This window comes from Oncorhynchus mykiss, chromosome 24 (assembly GCF_057628025.1).
Source record: "Oncorhynchus mykiss isolate SJ-2025 chromosome 24, ASM5762802v1, whole genome shotgun sequence".
Taxonomy (NCBI): Eukaryota; Metazoa; Chordata; class Actinopteri; order Salmoniformes; family Salmonidae; genus Oncorhynchus; species Oncorhynchus mykiss.
The window spans coordinates 42600902-42620290 of NC_143045.1; the positions used below are offsets into that span (position 1 = coordinate 42600902).

The following is a 19389-nucleotide window of genomic DNA, read 5'->3' on the forward strand; positions in this document are numbered from 1 at the left end:
CCCTACCCTCCCAGTCCCTACCCTCCTAGTCCCTACCCTCCCAGTCCCTACCCTCCTAGTTCCTACCCTCCTAGTCCCTACCCTCCCAGCCCCTACCCTCCTAGTCCCTACCCTCCCAGTCCCTACCCTCCCAGTCCCTACCCTCCTAGTCCCTACCCTCCCAGTCCCTACCCTCCTAGTCCCTACCCTCCTAGTCCCTACCCTCCCAGTCCCTACCCTCCTAGTCCCTACCCTCCTAGTCCCTACCCTCCTAGTCCCTACCCTCCCAGTCCCTACCCTCCTAGTCCCTACCCTCCCAGTCCCTACCCTCCTAGTCCCTACCCTCCTAGTCCCTACCCTCCTAGTCCCTACCCTCCCAGTCCCTACCCTCCTAGTCCCTATCCTACTAGTCCCTACCCTCCTAGTCCCTACCCTCCCAGTCCCTACCCTCCTAGTCCCTACCCTCATAGTCCCTACCCTCCCAGTCCCTACCCTCCTAGTCCCTACCCTCCGAGTCCCTACCCTCCTAGTCCCTACCCTCCCAGTCCCTACCCTCCTAGTCCCTACCCTCCTAGTCCCTACCCTCCCAGTCCCTACCCTCCTAGTCCCTACCCTCCCAGTCCCTACCCTCCTAGTCCCTACCGTCCTAGTCCCTACCCTCCCAGTCCCTACCCTCCTAGTCCCTACCCTCCCAGTCCCTACCCTCCTAGTCCCTACCCTCCTAGTCCCTACCCTCCCAGTCCCTACCCTCCTAGTCCCTACCCTCCTAGTCCCTACCCTCCTAGTCCCTACCCTCCCAGTCCCTACACTCCTAGTCCCTACCCTCCTAGTCCCTACCCTCCTAGTCCCTACCCTCCTAGTCCCTACCCTCCCAGTCCCTACCCTCCTAGTCCCTACCCTCCCAGTCCCTACCCTCCTAGTCCCTACACTCCTAGTCCCTACCCTCCTAGTCCCTACCCTCCTAGTCCCTACCCTCCCAGTCCCTACCCTCCTAGTCCCTACCCTCATAGTCCCTACCCTCCCAGTCCCTACCCTCTTAGTCCCTACCCTCCTAGTCCCTACCCTCCTAGTGCCTACCCTCCCAGTCCCTACCCTCCTAGTCCCTACCCTCATAGTCCCTACCCTCCCAGTCCCTACCCTCATAGTCCCTACCCTCCCAGTCCCTACCCTCCTAGTCCCTGCCCTCCCAGTCCCAAATCCGACCCTCCCAGTCCCAAATCCTATCCTCCCAGTCCCTACCCTCCTAGTCCCTACCCTCCCAGTCCCAAATCCTACCCTCCCAGTCCCAAATCCTATCCTCCCAGTCCCTACCCTCCTAGTCCCTACCCTCCCAGTCCAAAATCCTATCCTCCCAGTCCCAAATCCTACCCTCCCAGTCCCAAATCCTACCCTCCTAGTCCCTACCCTCCTAGTCCCTACCCTCCCAGTCCCAAATCCTACCCTCCCAGTCCCAAATCCTATCCTCCCAGTCCCTACCCTCCTAGTCCCTACCCTCCCAGTCCCAAATCCGACCCTCCCAGTCCCAAATCCTATCCTCCCAGTCCCTACCCTCCTAGTCCCTACCCTCCCAGTCCCAAATTCTACCCTCCCAGTCCCAAATCCTATCCTCCCAGTCCCTACCCTCCTAGTCCCTACCCTCCCAGTCCCAAATCCTATCCTCCCAGTCCCAAATCCTACCCTCCCAGTCCCAAATCCTACCCTCCTAGTCCCTACCCTCATAGTCCCTACCCTCCCAGTCCCAAATCCTACCCTCCCAGTCCCAAATCCTATCCTCCCAGTCCCTACCCTCCTAGTCCCTACCCTCCCAGTCCCAAATCCTACCCTCCCAGTCCCAAATCCTATCCTCCCAGTCCCTACCCTCCTAGTCCCTACCCTCCCAGTCCCAAATCCTATCCTCCCAGTCCCAAATCCTACCCTCCCAGTCCCAAATCCTACCCTCCCAGTCCCAAATCCTACCCTCCCAGTCCCAAATCCTACCCTCCCAGTCCCTACCCTCCTAGTCCCTATCCTCCCAGTCCCAAATCCTACCCTCCCAGTCCCAAATCCTACCCTCCCAGTCCCAAATCCTACCCTCCCAGTCCCAAATCCTACCCTCCCAGTCCCAACCCTCCTATGTGACAATAAAACATGTATTTTTTGACAGGCTCAGCTCTCCTTTCCTGGGGTATAAATAGATAATGATGCCAACAGATGCACCGGGCGCTGTCTGTACACAGACACACACACACACACACACACACTCACACAAACTCACACACGTGGACACAAATACATGCACACGCAGAACCCCACCACCACCCACATACCCTGAAACCACCAGAACATTCTGGAAGCAACAAAATTAGCACAAAAAATATATATAATAGCCTACCTGACGGTGCCACTTACAAAATCTACACACTGATCTACACACTGATCTACACACTGATCTACACACTGATCTACACACTGATCTACACACTGATCTATACACTGATCTACGCACTGTCGGGTAACCTAACTACGCTGAACATACAGATCATTTTAAGTCTATGAACCACTAAAATAACAGATCATTTTAAGTCTGTGAACCACCTAAAATAACAGATCATTTTAAGTCTATGAACCATCTAAAATAACAGATAATTTTAAGTCTGTGAACCACTATAGTAACAGATAATTTTAAGTTTATGAACCACTAAAATAACAGATCATTTTAAGTCTATGAACCACTAAAATAACAGATCATTTTAAGTCTATGAACCACTAAAATAACAGATCATTTTAAGTTTATGAACCACTAAAATAACAGATCATTTTAAGTCTATGAACCACTAAAATAACAGATCATTTTAAGTCTATGAACCACTAAAATAACAGATCGTTTTAAGTCTGTGAACCACCTAAAATAACAGATCGTTTTAAGTCTGTGAACCACTATAGTAACAGATCATTTTAAGTTTATGAACCACTAAAATAACAGATCATTTTAAGTTTATGAACCACTAAAATAACAGATCATTTTAAGTCTGTGAACCACTAAAATAACAGATCATTTTAAGTCTATGAACCATCTAAAATAACAGATTGTTTTAAGTCTGTGAACCACTTTAGCAACAGATCATTTTAAGTTTATGAACCACTATAGTAACAGATCATTTTAAGTCTATGAACCACTAAAATAACAGATCATTTTAAGTCTGTGAACCACTATAGTAACAGATCATTTTAAGTCTATGAACCACCTAAAATAACAGATTGATTTAAGTCTATGAACCACTATAGTAACGGTGTGTCAGTGATCATGTCACATTGAAGACATCCACCCAGAGCCAGGCTCAGCCAGTGATAATCAGGTCAGGACACTAAAATAGTCAACTAAATTCAGAAGGGAAGGGAAGGAGGCCGCATGGCTGGTAAAACTGCTACCAATCAAATTTATTTATAAAAGCCTTCTTACATGAGCTGATGTCACAAAGTGCTGCTGTACAGAGGCTAACAAGACTGAAATATCTCTGCCAGTACAGCAACATTTATTAAAACCAGGAAACAGAAGAGAGAGCCATCTGATATTGATATAGAGAAGCGGGCAGAGTAGTTTCAACAACAGCTTAGAAAATCAACTGTCTCTGAATCACCATGTTCAGGCCACTGTAGAGCAAATAGTGATCTGAAGCCCTGGGACAATATAGCTGCGATAAAGTGTGTAAAGATAAAGGTTGGTAGCTCCCGTACACACACACACACACACACACACACACACACACACACACACACACACACACACACACACACACACACACACACACACACACACACACACACACACACATACACATACACATACACACACACACACACACACACACACACACACACACACACACACAGCCAGTCCAAAAGCCAGCATGTGTCCAGACAGGGCAGGTCTCAGGTCAGCCCTAACAGCCCAAACCCCTATACCCTAACCCCTAACAACCCTAACCCCTACACCCTAACAGCCCTAACCCTCATACCCTACACCCTAACAGCCCTAACAACCCTAACCCCTATACCCTAAGAGCCCTAACCCCTATACCCTAAGAGCCCTAACCCCTATACCCTAAATTGGTTCAGAACCCAGGTGGAAAGTAAAGCAGCAACTCACCGTGCGAAGGAACTGAATCTCCTCCTCTCCTTCTCCTCCTTCTGCCATCTTTCTGTTTTCTCTTCTCCCGGTTCTATCTGCAGCTCTGAGAGAAAAGCCAGAAAATCCTCCTGTTCTCTAACTCTCTTTCTCTTTTAGTCCTTTGCACAAAAATCTCTCTCTCTCTCTCTTTCCTTGCTATCTTTCTCTATTCGCAACACCCCTTCTCTCTCTCTCCTTGCTACACCTCTCTATCTCACTCTCTCTCTCTGGCTCTCAGAGTGTGTGTGGGTGGGCTGGAGGACAGAATGAGTCCTGTGGCTCTCACCATGTTGGGAGAGAGAGTGACGGGTAGGTTGGGCTCTCCCCAGCTCTCTGGGGGGGGGGGGGGGGGGATGGGGGGCGGGGCAAGCACCTTGTTACACGTTCTAACAGCTTCCACCTTGCAGCCATGTTTGTAGAAGTGGGCCACTCCCCCCCCCCCTCCCTCCTAGACTAACAGGCTATAAAAGGAAAGCTTGTGAGGACTCAGGAGATCACACCCACAGGAACACACTGGAATACACAGGTGCACACAGGAACACACAGGAGCACACAGGAACCCACAGGAACACACTGGAATACACAGGTGCACACAGGAACACACAGGAACCCACAGGAACATACAGGAACACACAGGAGCACACAGGAGCACACAGGAGCACACAGGAACCCACGGGAACGCACTGGAATACACAGGTGCACACAGGATCACACTGGAATACACAGGTGCACACAGGAACACACAGGAGCACACAGGAGCACACAGGAACACACAGGAGCACACAGGAACATACAGGAGCACACAGGAACACACAGGAGCACACTGGAATACACAGGTGCACACAGGAACACACAGGAGCACACAGGAACACACTGGAATACACAGGTGCACACAGGAACACACAGGAACACACGTGAACCCACGTGAACTCACAGGAACCCACAGGAACACACAGGAACACACAGGAGCACACAGGTGCACACAGGAACACACATGAACACACGTGAACCCACGTGAACTCACAGGAACCCACAGGAACACACAGGAACACACAGGAACACACAGGTGCACACAGGAACACACAGGAACACACAGGAACCCACAGGAACCCACAGGAACACACAGGAACACACGTGAAAACACGTGAACTCACAGGAACCCACAGGAACACACAGGAGCCCACAGGAACACACAGGTGCATGTACACACAGGAACACACAGGTGCATGTACACACAGGAACACACAGGTGAACCACGACTCCATTTTGTTGCTCCCTACCTACAGACAGAAGCTAAAACAAGAAGCTCCCACGCTGAGGTCTGTTCAACGCTGGTCCGACCAATCTGATTCCACGCTCCAAGACTGCTTCCATCACGTGGACTGGGATATGTTTCGTATTGCGTCAAACAACAACATTGACGAATGTTGACGCTGATTCGGTGAGCGAGTTCATTAGAACCTGCGTTGAAGATGTCGTTCCCATAGCAACGATTAAAACATTCCCAAACCAGAAACCGTAGATTGATGGCAGCATTCGTGTGAAACTGAAAGTGCGAACCACTGCTTTTAATCAGGGCAAGGTGACCGGAAACATGACCGAATACAAACAGTGTAGCTATTCCCTCCGCAAGGCAATCAAACATGGTAAGCCTCAGTACAGAGACAAAGTAGAATCGCAATTCAACGGCTCAGACACAAGAGGTATGTGGCAGGGTCTACAGTCAATCACGGATTACAAAAAGAAAACCAGCCCTGCACACCTCCAATTCAATCATTAAGTTTGCAGACGACACTACAGTGGTAGGCCTGATTACCAACAACGACGAGACGGCCTACAGGGAGGAGGTGAGGGCCCTCGGTGTGTGGTGTCAGGAAAGTAACCTCACACTCAACGTCAACAAAACAGAGGAGATGATCGTGGACTTCAGGAAACAGCAGAGGAAGCAGCCCCCCTATCCACATCGACGGGACAGTAGTGGAGAGGGTGGAGAGTTTTAAGTTCATCGGCGTACACATCACGAACAAACTAAAATGGTCCACCCACACAGACAGCGTGGTGAAGAAGGCACAACAGCACCTCTTCAACCTCAGGAGAATTAAGAAATTTGGCTTGTCACCAAAAAAACTCACTAACTTTTACAGATGCACAACCGAGAGCATCCCGTCGAGCTGTATCACCGCCTGTTACGGCAACTGCTCCGCCCACAACCGTCACCCCACTATCATCCAGAAGGCGAGGTCAGTACAGGTGCATCAAAGCTGGGACCGAGAGACTGAAAAACAGCTTCTATCTCAAGGCCATCAGACTGTTAAACAGCCATCACTAACAATGAGTGGCTGCTGCCAACACACTGACTCAAATCTCTAGCCACTTTAATAATTAAAAATTGGATGTAATAAATGTGTCACTAGTCACTTAAAACAATGCCACTTTAAATAATGTTTACATACACTACATTACTCATCTCATATGTACAGTATATACTGTACTCTATACCAACTTAATTGAGGAAAATAAGTACAAAATAAATTAATTTTTGATACTATCGCAAAGCATTTCCCAAGTGAGGATGGCTTTCACTTCAGCAGTAATACATTCATGAACTTCTTTGAAGAAAAGATCATGATTTTCAGAAAGCAAATTACGGACTCCTCTTTAAATCTGCGTATTCCTTCAAAGCTCAGTTGTTCTGAGTCTGCACAACTCTGTCAGGACCTAGGATCAAGAGAGACGCTCAAGTGTTTTAGTACTATATCTCTTGACACAATGATGAAAATAATCATGGCCTCTAAACCTTCAAGCTGCATACTGGACCCTATTCCAACTAAACTACTGAAAGAGCTGCTTCCTGTGCTTGGCCCTCCTATGTTGAACATAATAAACGGCTCTCTATCCACCGGATGTGTACCAAACTCACTAAAAGTGGCAGTAATAAAGCCTCTCTTGAAAAAGCCAAACCTTGACCCAGAAAATATAAAAAACTATCGGCCTATATCGAATCTTCCATTCCTCTCAAACATTTTAGAAAAGGCTGTTGCGCAGCAACTCACTGCCTTCCTGAAGACAAACAATGTATACGAAATGCTTCAGTCTGGTTTTAGACCCCATCATAGAACTGAGACGGCACTTGTGAAGGTGGTAAATGACCATCAGACCGTCTGGCATCAGACCGAGGCTCTGCATCTATCCTCGTGCTCCTAGACCTTAGTGCTGCTTTTGATACCATCGATCACCACATTCTTTTGGAGAGATTGGAAACCCAAATTGGTCTACACGGACAAGTTCTGGCCTGGTGTAGATCTTATCTGTCAGAAAGATATCAGTTTGTCTCTGTGAATGGCTTCTCCTCTGACAAATCAACTGTACATTTCGGTGTTCCTCAAGGTTCCGTTTTAGGACCACTATTGTTTTCACTATGTATTTTACCTCTTGGGGATGTCATTCGAAAACATCGTTTTAACTTTCACTGCTATGTGGATGACACAAAGCTGTACATTTCAATGAAACATGGTGAAGCCCCAAAATTGCCCCTCGCTAGAAACCTGTGTTTCAGACATAAGGAAGTGAATGGCTGCAAACGTTCTACTTTTAAACTCGGACAAAACAGAGATGCTTGTTCTTAGGTCCCAAGAAACAAAGAGATCTTCTGTTGAATCTGACAATCAATCCTAATGGTTGTACAGTCGTCTCAAATAAAACTGTGAAGGACCTCGGCGTTACTCTGGACCCTGATCTCTCTTTTGACGAACATATCAAGACTGTTTCAAGGACAGCTTTTTTCCATCTACGTAACATTGCAAAAATCTGAAACTTTCTCTCCAAAAATTATGCAGCTCTACTTTCCGGCTACCCGGATAAAGCACTAAATAAACTTCAGTTAGTGCTAAATACGGCTGCTAGAACGCGTACAGTATTATATAGAGCCCTTATTGCATGGAACTTCCTTCTGTCTCAAATTGCTCAAATTAACCGCAAACCTGGTTTCAGAAAACAGAAAGCAACGCTTCTCGGCACAACGCCTCGCGGCACAACGCCTCGCGGCACAACGCCTCGCGGCACAACGCCTCTCGGCACAACGCCTCACGGCACAACGCCTCTCGGCACAACGCCTCTCGGCACAACGCCTCGCCGCACAACGCCTCGCGGCACAACGCCTCTCGGCACAACGCCTCTCCCCTATTGGATAGTGTGTGTACGTATTGATATGAAGGCTGTGTGTGCCTTTTTAATAAATCTACGTAGTTCTATCCTTGAGCTGTTCTTGTCTATTTATGTTCTGTATTATGTTTCATGTTTTGTAATAAACACCAGGAAGAGTAGCTGCTGCTTTTGCAAAAAGCTAATGGGGATCCCAATAAAATACCAAATAACATTACTTTTAATGAGCCCATACACCTATAGCTCCTCCCACCCTCCTCCTCTGCTTCAGACATGCATTATGTAAAACACTACATGAAAAAGGCACATTTATGGGTTGAATACTCTAGCGCACATTTTCAACCGCCCCAAAAATTGGGAAATTTGAGGTCACGTCCCAGAAATCTCAGATAACGGACCACATTTGTGCGCGGACGTACACAGACGTACAGTACCAGTCAAAGGTTTGGATCACCTACTCATTCAAGTGTTTTTCTTTATTTTTTACTATTTTCTACATTGTAGAATAATAGTGAAGACGTCAAAACTATGAAATAACACACATGGAATCATGTAGTAACCAAAAAAGTGTTAAACAAATCAAAATATATTTTTGATTTTATAATATCAAACAGAAAATATATATATATTTTTAACACTTTTTTGGTTACTAGATGGTTCCATATGTGTTATTTCATAGTTGTGATGTCGTCACTATTATTCTACAATGTAGAAAATAGTAAAACATTAAGAAAAGACGTTAAATGAGTAGGTGTGTCCAAACCTTTCACTGGTACTGTACGTCTGTGTACGTCCGCGCACAAATGTGGTCCGTTATCTGAGATTTCTGGGACGTGCCCTCAAATTTCCCAATTTGGTTGCGTTCAGTAAATTGCTAGAAATTACCAAACCCACTTCCCAGGACACATCTTGAAATTCTGTTATGCGTGTGCACAGAGCTCCAGGCATGTGGACTAGACCAGGAAACGTAGGTAACCAAACTAATGATTACTGTCACGCGCTGACCTAAGAGAGCCTTTTTATGTCTCTATTTGGTTTGGTCAGGGTGTGATTTGGGTGGGCATTCTATGTTCTGTTTTCTATGTTTTTGTGTTTCTATGTTTTGGCTGGGTATTTTTTTATTTATTTTACCTTTATTTAACTAGGCAAGTCAGTTAAGAACAAATTCTTATTTTCATTGACGGCCTAGGAACAGTGGGTTAACTACCTTGTTCAGGGGCAGAACGACAGATTTGTACCTTGTCAGCTCGGGGGTTTGAACTTGCATCCTTGCGGTTACTAGTCCAACGCTCTAACCACTAGGTTACCCTCCCTCAATCAGGAACAGCTGTCTATCGTTGTCTTTGATTGGGAATCATACTTAGGCAGCCTTTTCCCCCTTTTGTCATTGTGGGAAGTTGTCTTTGTTAGGGGTACTATAAGCTAAGCGTCACGGTCGTTCATGTTATTTCTTGTTTTGTTGGCGACATTTTAACAAATAGAAGAAACTGTACGCTCACCACGCTGCACCTTGGTCTTCTTTTAACGACGGTCGTGACATTACTGTCATTTTCATTAAAACAGTCCATGCAGATCTGATACAGAAGGAATTAATGCTCCAACAAAGTACAGCAATCTGTGATTAATGGAACCACAGGGCCTATAGCAGCCACTCTAGACCAGGTGATTAATGGAACTACAGGGCCTATAGCAGCCCCTCTAGACCAGGTGATTAATGGAACTACAGGGCCTATAGCAGCCACTCTAGACCAGGTGATTAATGGAACCACAGGGCCTATAGCAGCCACTCTAGACCAGGTGATTAATGCAACTACAGGGCCTATAGCAGCCCCTCTAGACCAGGTGATTAATGGAACTACAGGGCCTATAGCAGCCCCTCTAGACCAGGTGATTAATGGAACTACAGGGCCTATAGCAGCCCCTGTAGACCAGGTGATTAATGGAACTACAGGGCCTATAGCAGCCCCTCTAGACCAGGTGATTAATGGAACTACAGGGCCTATAGCAGCCCCTCTAGACCAGGTGATTAATGGAACTACAGGGCCTATAGCAGCCACTCTAGACCAGGTGATTAATGGAACTACAGGGCCTATAGCAGCCACTCTACACTAGGTGTGTGGAATTCAACATCTTTTTTCATTTTACTCTTCTAGACTCAAATATCTAATTTGAAACATGAAACAGGGCCACGCATGAAACAGGGCTGCGTATAAACAGGGCCACATATGAAACAGGGCCACATATGAAACAGGGCCACATATGAAACAGGGCCCTGTATGAAACAGGGCCACATATGAAACAGGGCCACATATGAAACAGGGCCACATATGAAACAGGGCCCCATATGAAACAGGGCCACATATGAAACAGGGCCCCATATGAAACAGGGCCCCGTATGAAACAGGGCCACATATGAAACAGGGCCACATATGAAACATAATAATTAGTTGCACGAGCCCGACATCCGCAGTCCAGAAATTTCCTGAAACGTATTAATGCATGTCACGTCCTGACCTTAGAGATCGTTTTTATGCCTCTTTTTTTGGTTTGGTCAGGGCGTGAGTTTGGGGTGTGTCAGGGCGTGAGTTTGGGGTGGGTCAGGGCGTGAGTTTGGGGTGGGTCAGGGCTTGAGTTGGGGTGGGTCAGGGCGTGAGTTTGGGGTGGGTCAGGGCGTGAGTTAGGGGTGGGTCAGGGCGTGAGTTTGGGGTGGTTCAGGGCGTGAGTTGGGGTGGGTCAGGGCGTGAGTTTGGGGTGGGTCAGGGCGTGAGTTTGGGGTGGGTCAGGGCGTGAGTTTGGGGTGGGTCAGGGCGTGAGTTTGGGGTGGGTCAGGGCGTGAGTTTGGGGTGGGTCAGGGCGTGAGTTTGGGGTGGGTCAGGGCGTGAGTTTGGGGTGGGTCAGGGCGTGAGTTTGGGGTGGGTCAGGGCATGAGTTTGGGGTGGTTCAGGGCGTGAGTTGGGGTGGGTCAGGGCGTGAGTTTGGGGTGGGTCAGGGCGTGAGTTTGGGGTGGGTCAGGGCGTGAGTTGGGGTGGGTCAGGGCGTGAGTTTGGGGTGGGTCAGGGCGTGAGTTTGGGGTGGGTCAGGGCGTGAGTGAAGGGTGGGCATTCTATCGCCGTCCACGGGAGGAACTGGAGGCAGCTAAGGTGGAGAGGCAACATTATGAGGGAACACGGCTGGAAAGGAAGCCCGAGAGGCAGCGGTTCCCCTAATCAGAGACTGTATTAGATGTGTTGTTCCCCATCAGAGACTGTATTAGATGTGTTGTTCCCCATCAGAGACTGTATTAGATGTGTTGTCCCCCATCAGAGACTGTATTAGATGTGTTGTTCCCCCATCAGAGACTGTATTAGATGTGTTGTTCACCCATCAGAGACTGTATTAGATGTGTTGTTCGCCCATCAGAGACTGTATTAGATGTGTTGTTCGCCCATCAGAGACTGTATTAGATGTGTTGTTCCCCATCAGAGACTGTATTAGATGTGTTGTCCCCCATCAGAGACTGTATTAGATGTGTTGTTCCCCATCAGAGACTGTATTAGATGTGTTGTCCCCCATCAGAGACTGTATTAGATGTGTTGTTCCCCCATCAGAGACTGTATTAGATGTGTTGTTCGCCCATCAGAGACTGTATTAGATGTGTTGTTTGCCCATCAGAGACTGTATTAGATGTGTTGTTTGCCCATCAGAGACTGTATTAGATGTGTTGTTCCCCATCAGAGACTGTATTAGATGTGTTGTTCCCCCCATCAGAGACTGTATTAGATGTGTTGTTCCCCCCATCAGAGACTGTATTAGATGTGTTGTCCCCCATCAGAGACTGTATTAGATGTGTTGTTTGCCCATCAGAGACTGTATTAGATGTGTTGTTCCCCCCATCAGAGACTGTATTAGATGTGTTGTTCCCCCATCAGAGACTGTATTAGATGTGTTGCTCCCCCATCAGAGACTGTATTAGATGTGTTGTTCCCCCATCAGAGACTGTATTAGATGTGTTGTTCCCACATCAGAGACTGTATTAGATGTGTTGTTCCCCCATCAGAGACAGTGCGTCTGCCTTCACGTTCTGGGAGCCTGGTCTGTAGGACAGGGTGAAAACAAAACAGGTGAAAAACATGGCCCACCTTGCCTGACGAGGGTTCAGTCTCCTCGCTGCCCGGATGTACTCCAGATTTCGGTGGTCAGTCCAGATGAGAAAAGGGTGTTTAGCCACCTCAAGCCAATGTCTCCACGCATTCAAGCCCTTTACGACAGCCAACAGCTCCCGGTCCCCCACTTCATAGTTTCGCTCCGCCGGGCTGAGCTTCTTTGAGAAGAAGGCACAGGGGCGGAGTTTCGGTGGAGTACCCGAGCGCTGAGAGAGCACAGCTCCTATCCCAGCCTCGGATGCATCCACCTCCAGTATGAAAGCCAAAGAGGAATCCGGATGAGCCAACACGGGAGCCGAGGTAAACAGAGCCTTCAGGTGACCAAAAGCCCTGTCTGCTTCAGCCGACCACTGCAGTCGCACCGGTCCCCACTTCAGCAGTGAGGTAATGGGAGCCGCTACCTGAGGTAATGAGGTAATGGGAGCAGCTACCTGAGGTAATGAGGTAATGGGAGCGGCTACCTGAGGTAATGAGGTAATGGGAGCCGCTACCTGAGGTAATGAGGTAATGGGAGCCGCTAGCTGAGGTAATGAGGTAATGGGAGCCGCTACCTGAGGTAATGAGGTAATGGGAGCCGCTAGCTGAGGTAATGAGGTAATGGGAGCCGCTACCTGAGGTAATGAGGTAATGGGAGCCGCTAGCTGAGGTAATGAGGTAATGGGAGCCGCTACCTGAGGTAATGAGGTAATGGGAGCGGCTACCTGAGGTAATGAGGCAATGGGAGCCGCTACCTGAGGTAATGAGGTAATGGGAGCAGCTACCTGAGGTAATGAGGTAATGGGAGCCGCTACCTGAGGTAACGAGGTAATGGGAGCCGCTACCTGACCAAAAACCCGGATAAACCTCCTGTAGTAGTTGGCAAACCCTAAAAACCACTGCACCTCCTTTACCATGTGTGGAGTCGGCCAATTACGCACGGCTGAAATGCAGTCACTCTCCATCTCCACCCCTGAGGTGGAAATGCGGTACCCTAGGAAGGAGATGGACTGCTGGAAGAACAGGCATTTCTCAGCCTTGATGTACCCTGCACACCAGGGACACATGCTCGGCGCGTGTAGCGGAGTATATCAGAATGTCATCAATATACACCACTCCATCCTGCCCGTGCAGGTCCCTGAAAATCTTGTCTACAAAGGCTTGGAAGACTGATGGCGCATTCATCAACCCGCACGGCATGACGAGGTACTCATAGTGCCCTGAGGTGGAACTGAAAGCCGTCTTCCACTCGTCTCCCTCCCGGATACGCACCAGGTTGTAAGCGCTCCAGAGATCTAGTTTGGTGAAGAAGAGCGCCCCGTGGATTGACTAAATTGCTGCGGCTATGAGGGGTAGCGGGTAACTATACCTCACAGTGATCTGGTTGATACCTCGATAGTCAATACACGGGCGCAGACCTCCATCCTTCTTCTTCACAAAGAAGAAACCTGAGGAGGCGGGTGAAGTGGAGGACTGAATGTACCCCTGACGTAGGGATTCAGAGACATATGTTTCCATAGCCACCGTCTCCTCCTGTGACCAGGGGATACACGTGACTACTGGGAAGATTTATCACACAATCCCCCCGACGATGAGGTGGTAATTGAGTCGCCCTCTTTTTAGAGAAGGCGAGAGCCAAATTGAGCGAATCCCAATGTACTGATCCCAAGTTCATATGATTTCACCCCGTTTAACTTGTGGCGAAAAAATTAGGTGTAAGCCCGGCAAAATAGCAATATCTTTCAAAATACCTTAGAAAAACAACTTAGCTGCAACTATATCACTATATCACTGTATCACTATATCACTATATCACTGTATCACTGTATCACTGTATCACTGTATCACTATATCACTGTATCACTGTATCACTGTATCACTGTATCACTGTATCACTATATCACTGTATCACTATATCACTGTATCACTGTATCACTGTATCACTATATCACTGTATCGCTATATCACTGTATCACTGTATCACTGTATCACTGTATCACTATATCACTGTATCACTGTATCACTGTATCACTATATCACTATATCACTGTATCACTGTATCACTGTATCACTATATCACTGTATCACTGTATCACTGTATCACTGTATCACTATATCACTATATCACTATATCACTGTATCACTGTATCACTGTATCACTGTATCAATATATCAATATATCACTGTATCACTGTATCAATATATCACTGTATCACTGTATCACTGTATCAATATATCACTGTATCAATATATCACTGTATCACTGTATCAATATATCACTGTATCACTATATCACTGTATCAATATATCACTGTATCAATATATCACTATATCACTGTATCAATATATCACTGTATCACTGTATCAATATATCACTGTATCAATATATCACTATATCACTGTATCAATATATCACTGTATCACTGTATCACTATATCACTGTATCAATATATCACTGTATCAATATATCACTATATCACTGTATCAATATATCACTGTATCACTGTATCAATATATCACTGTATCAATATATCACTATATAACTGTATCACTGTATCACTGTATCACTATATCACTGTATCAATATATCACTATATCACTGTATCACTGTATCAATGTATCACTGTATCACTGTATCAATATATCACTGGATCAATATATCACTATATCACTGTATCACTGTATAAATGTATCACTGTATCACTGTATCACTGTATCAATATATCACTATATCACTGTATCACTGTATCAATGTATCACTGTATCACTGTATCAATGTATCACTGTATCACTATATCACTGTATCACTGTATCTCTATATCACTATATCACTATATCACTGTATCAATGTATCACTGTATCACTGTATCAATATATCACTGTATCAATATATCACTGTATCACTGTATCACTGTATCACTATATCACTGTATCACTGTATCACTATATCACTGTATCACTGTATCACTGTATCAATATATCACTGTATCACTGTAAAACTATATCACTGTATCAATATATCACTATATCACTGTATCACTGTATCAATGTATCACTGTATCACTGTATCACTGTATCACTGTATCAATATATCAATATATCACTGTATCACTGTATCAATATATCAATATATCACTGTATCACTGTATCAATATATCACTGTATCACTGTATCACTGTATCACTGTATCAATATATCACTGTATCAATATATCACTATATCACTGTATCAATATATCACTGTATCACTGTATCAATATATCACTGTATCACTATATCACTGTATCAATATATCACTGTATCAATATATCACTATATCACTTTATCAATATATCACTGTATCAATATATCACTGTATCAATATATCACTATATCACTGTATCAATATATCACTGTATCACTGTATCACTATATCACTGTATCAATATATCACTATATCACTGTATCACTGTATCACTGTATCAATATATCACTGTATCAATATATCACTGTATCACTGTATCAATGTATCAATGTATCACTGTATCACTGTATCACTGTATCAATATATCACTATATCACTGTATCACTGTATCAATGTATCACTGTATCGCTGTATCGCTGTATCAATGTATCACTGTATCACTGTATCACTATATCACTGTATCACTGTATCACTGTATCACTATATCACTATATCACTGTATCAATATATCACTGTATAAATATATCACTGTATCACTATATCACTGTATCACTGTATCAATATATCACTGTATCACTGTATCAATATATCACTGTATCACTGTATCAATATATCACTGTATCAATGTATCACTATATCACTGTATCAATATATCACTGTATCACTGTATCAATATATTTTTATTTTACCTTTATTTTATCAATATATCACTGTATCACTGTATCACTGTATCAATATATCACTGTATCAATATATTTTTATTTTACCTTTATTTTACTAGGCAAGTCAGTTAAGAACAAATTATCATTTTCAATGACGGCCTAGGAACAGTGGGTTAACTGCCTGTTCAGGGGCAGAACGACAGATTTGTACCTTGTCAGCTCGGGGGTTTGAACTTGCAACCTTCCGGTTACTAGTCCAACGCTCTAACCACTAGGCTACCCTGCCGCCCTGTATCAATATATCACTGTATAAATATATCACTATATAAATGTATCAATATATCACTGTATCACTGTATCAATATATCACTGTATCAATATATCACTGTCTCAATATATCACTATATCACTGTATCAATATATCACTGTATCACTGTATCAATATATCACTGTATCAATATATCACTATATCACTGTATCACTGTATCAATATATCACTGTATCACTGTATCACTATATCACTAGATCACTATATCACTGTATCACTGTATCAATATATCACTATATCACGGTATCAATATATCACTGTATCACTATATCACTGTATAACTGTATCAATATATCCTGTATCAATATATCACTGTATCACTGTATCACTGTATCACTGTATCAATATATCACTATATCACTGTATCACTGTATCACTGTATCAATATATCACTGTATCAATATATCAATATATCACTATATCACTGTATCACTGTATTACTGTATCACTATATCACTGTATCACTGTATCAATATATCACTGTATCACTGTATCACTGTATCACTGTATCAATATATCACTATATCACTGTATCAATATATCACTGTATCACTGTATCAATATATCACTGTATCAATATATCACTATATCACTGTATCAATATATCCCTGTATCACTATATCAATATATCACTGTATCACTGTATCACTGTATCAATATATCAATGTATCACTGTATCACTATATCACTGTATCACTATATCACTGTATCAATATATCACTGTATCACTGTATCAATATATCACGGTATCAATATATCACTGTATCAATATATCACTGTATCACTGTATCAATATATCACTGTATCACTGTATCAATATATCACTGTATCACTGTATCACTATATCACTATATCACTATATCACTATATCACTGTATCACTGTATCAATATATCACTGTATCAATATATCACTGTATCACTGTATCAATATATCACTGTGTCACTGTATCAATATATCACTGTATCACTATATCAATATGTCACTGTATTACTGTATCACTGTATCAGTATATCACTGTATCACTGTATCAATATATCACTATATCACGGTATCAATATATCACTGTATCACTATATCACTGTATAACTGTATCAATATATCCTGTATCAATATATCACTGTATCACTGTATCACTGTATCAATATATCACTATATCACTGTATCACTGTATCACTGTATCAATATATCACTGTATCAATATATCAATATATCACTATATCACTGTATCACTGTATTACTGTATCACTATATCACTGTATCACTGTATCAATATATCACTGTATCACTGTATCACTATATCACTGTATCACTGTATCAATATATCACTATATCACTGTATCAATATATCACTGTATCACTGTATCAATATATCACTGTATCAATATATCACTATATCACTGTATCAATATATCCCTGTATCACTATATCAATATATCACTGTATCACTGTATCAATATATCACTGTATCACTGTATCACTATATCACTGTATCACTATATCACTGTATCAATATATCACTGTATCACTGTATCAATATATCACGGTATCACTTAATCTCTCTCTGTCTGTCTGTCTGTCTGTCTGTCTGTCTGTCTGTCTGTCTGTCTGTCTGTCTGTCTGTCTGTCTGTCTGTCTGTCTGTCTGTCTGTCTGTCTGTCTGTCTGTCTGTCTGTCTGTTTGTCTGTCCGTGGCTGTCTGTCTGTCTGCATGTGTTTGTGTGTTTGTGTGTGTGTGTGTGTGTGTGTGTGTAGGTGGGTGGAGGGGGGGGGTGCTAAGCCCCTCCCCCCAGTAGCCCTTCAATCAGGCTGAACCTACCTTGCACCTATACACACACACACTCACACACACTCACACACACTCATATTATGAAGAACAACCAATACGCATCGCATAATTTACATAATAAACCTAATTGATACATATGCAATCCAACACACCATGTAGTCAGAGCTACACACATACACACACACACACACACACACACACACACACACACACACACACACACACACACACACACACACACACACACACCCCTCTTCCAGTATTCAGAAGTGTGAAACAAAATGCAGCGTCACCTCTGTTAGCTCCATCTAGCTGTCATTGTTTATCCTCCGTCTCTCTCTTCTCTCCTTCTCTCATCTCTCCGTCTCTCTCTTCTCCCATAACGTCCACATCTGACTTTAGAGCAACAGAGACAACAGAGGAGATGTCACTGGGGTTTGGGAAATGTACTGGCCAGATAGACAAGGAACTTTACTGCGCATGCCTAGGAAAAGAGACGCCAGAGAAAACCTCATGAATGCTGGGAGTTTGAGTTCGGGTTTGTCTACTCTTTCTGGTCGATCTGTGTTCTCCGCAGTAGCGCCGTCTGACCACTAGATGGCAGTGTCACCACTGTATTTCTGACGGACGGCTTGATGAGGATCACTAGTTTTAAAAGAATATTAAATTTCTGCCCCGGCCGTCACGAACTGCTCAGCTTTGACAACATGTCCTAGATGTATAAAATTATAAATATGATTATAGACTTACAACCTCGCAAAATGCAAATACTTTCTCACAGGGCCATAACACGAATTATATCAAGAGGTTGGAACGTAGAAGGTAAACATACATCAGATATCAGGCCGACCCACCAACAGGTTTATAATGCCTCGACTTCCATTGAAGTTTCCTTTATTGCCCTGCTGTGTGTGTGTGTGTGTGTGTGTGTGTGTGTGTGTGTGTGTGTGTGTGTGTGTGTGTGTGTGTGTGTTAGACACAGAGAGAGAGAGAGAGTTGGGTAACTATCTAACTCACCATCACA

The 19389-nt window shown here is 44.3% G+C and overlaps 1 protein-coding gene across 4 annotated transcripts in view; it reads right to left on the reverse strand.

Moving 5' to 3' along the window:
- ryr1b (ryanodine receptor 1b (skeletal)) overlaps positions 1-18843 on the reverse strand; it is a 249345-nt gene extending 230502 nt beyond the window's left edge. For 3 of the 4 annotated variants that reach the window (XM_090218990.1, XM_090218989.1, XM_090218993.1), the window contains exon 1: positions 4106-4249. In XM_090218990.1, the coding sequence (XP_090075116.1) occupies positions 4106-4153 (48 nt within the window). In that variant the 5' untranslated portion in view covers positions 4154-4249. Of the gene's footprint in view, positions 1-4105; positions 4250-18658 lie in introns of those variants that run through there. The other variant, XM_090218991.1, reaches the window with a different exon arrangement.
- Between the last annotated feature and the right edge of the window lie 546 nt (positions 18844-19389).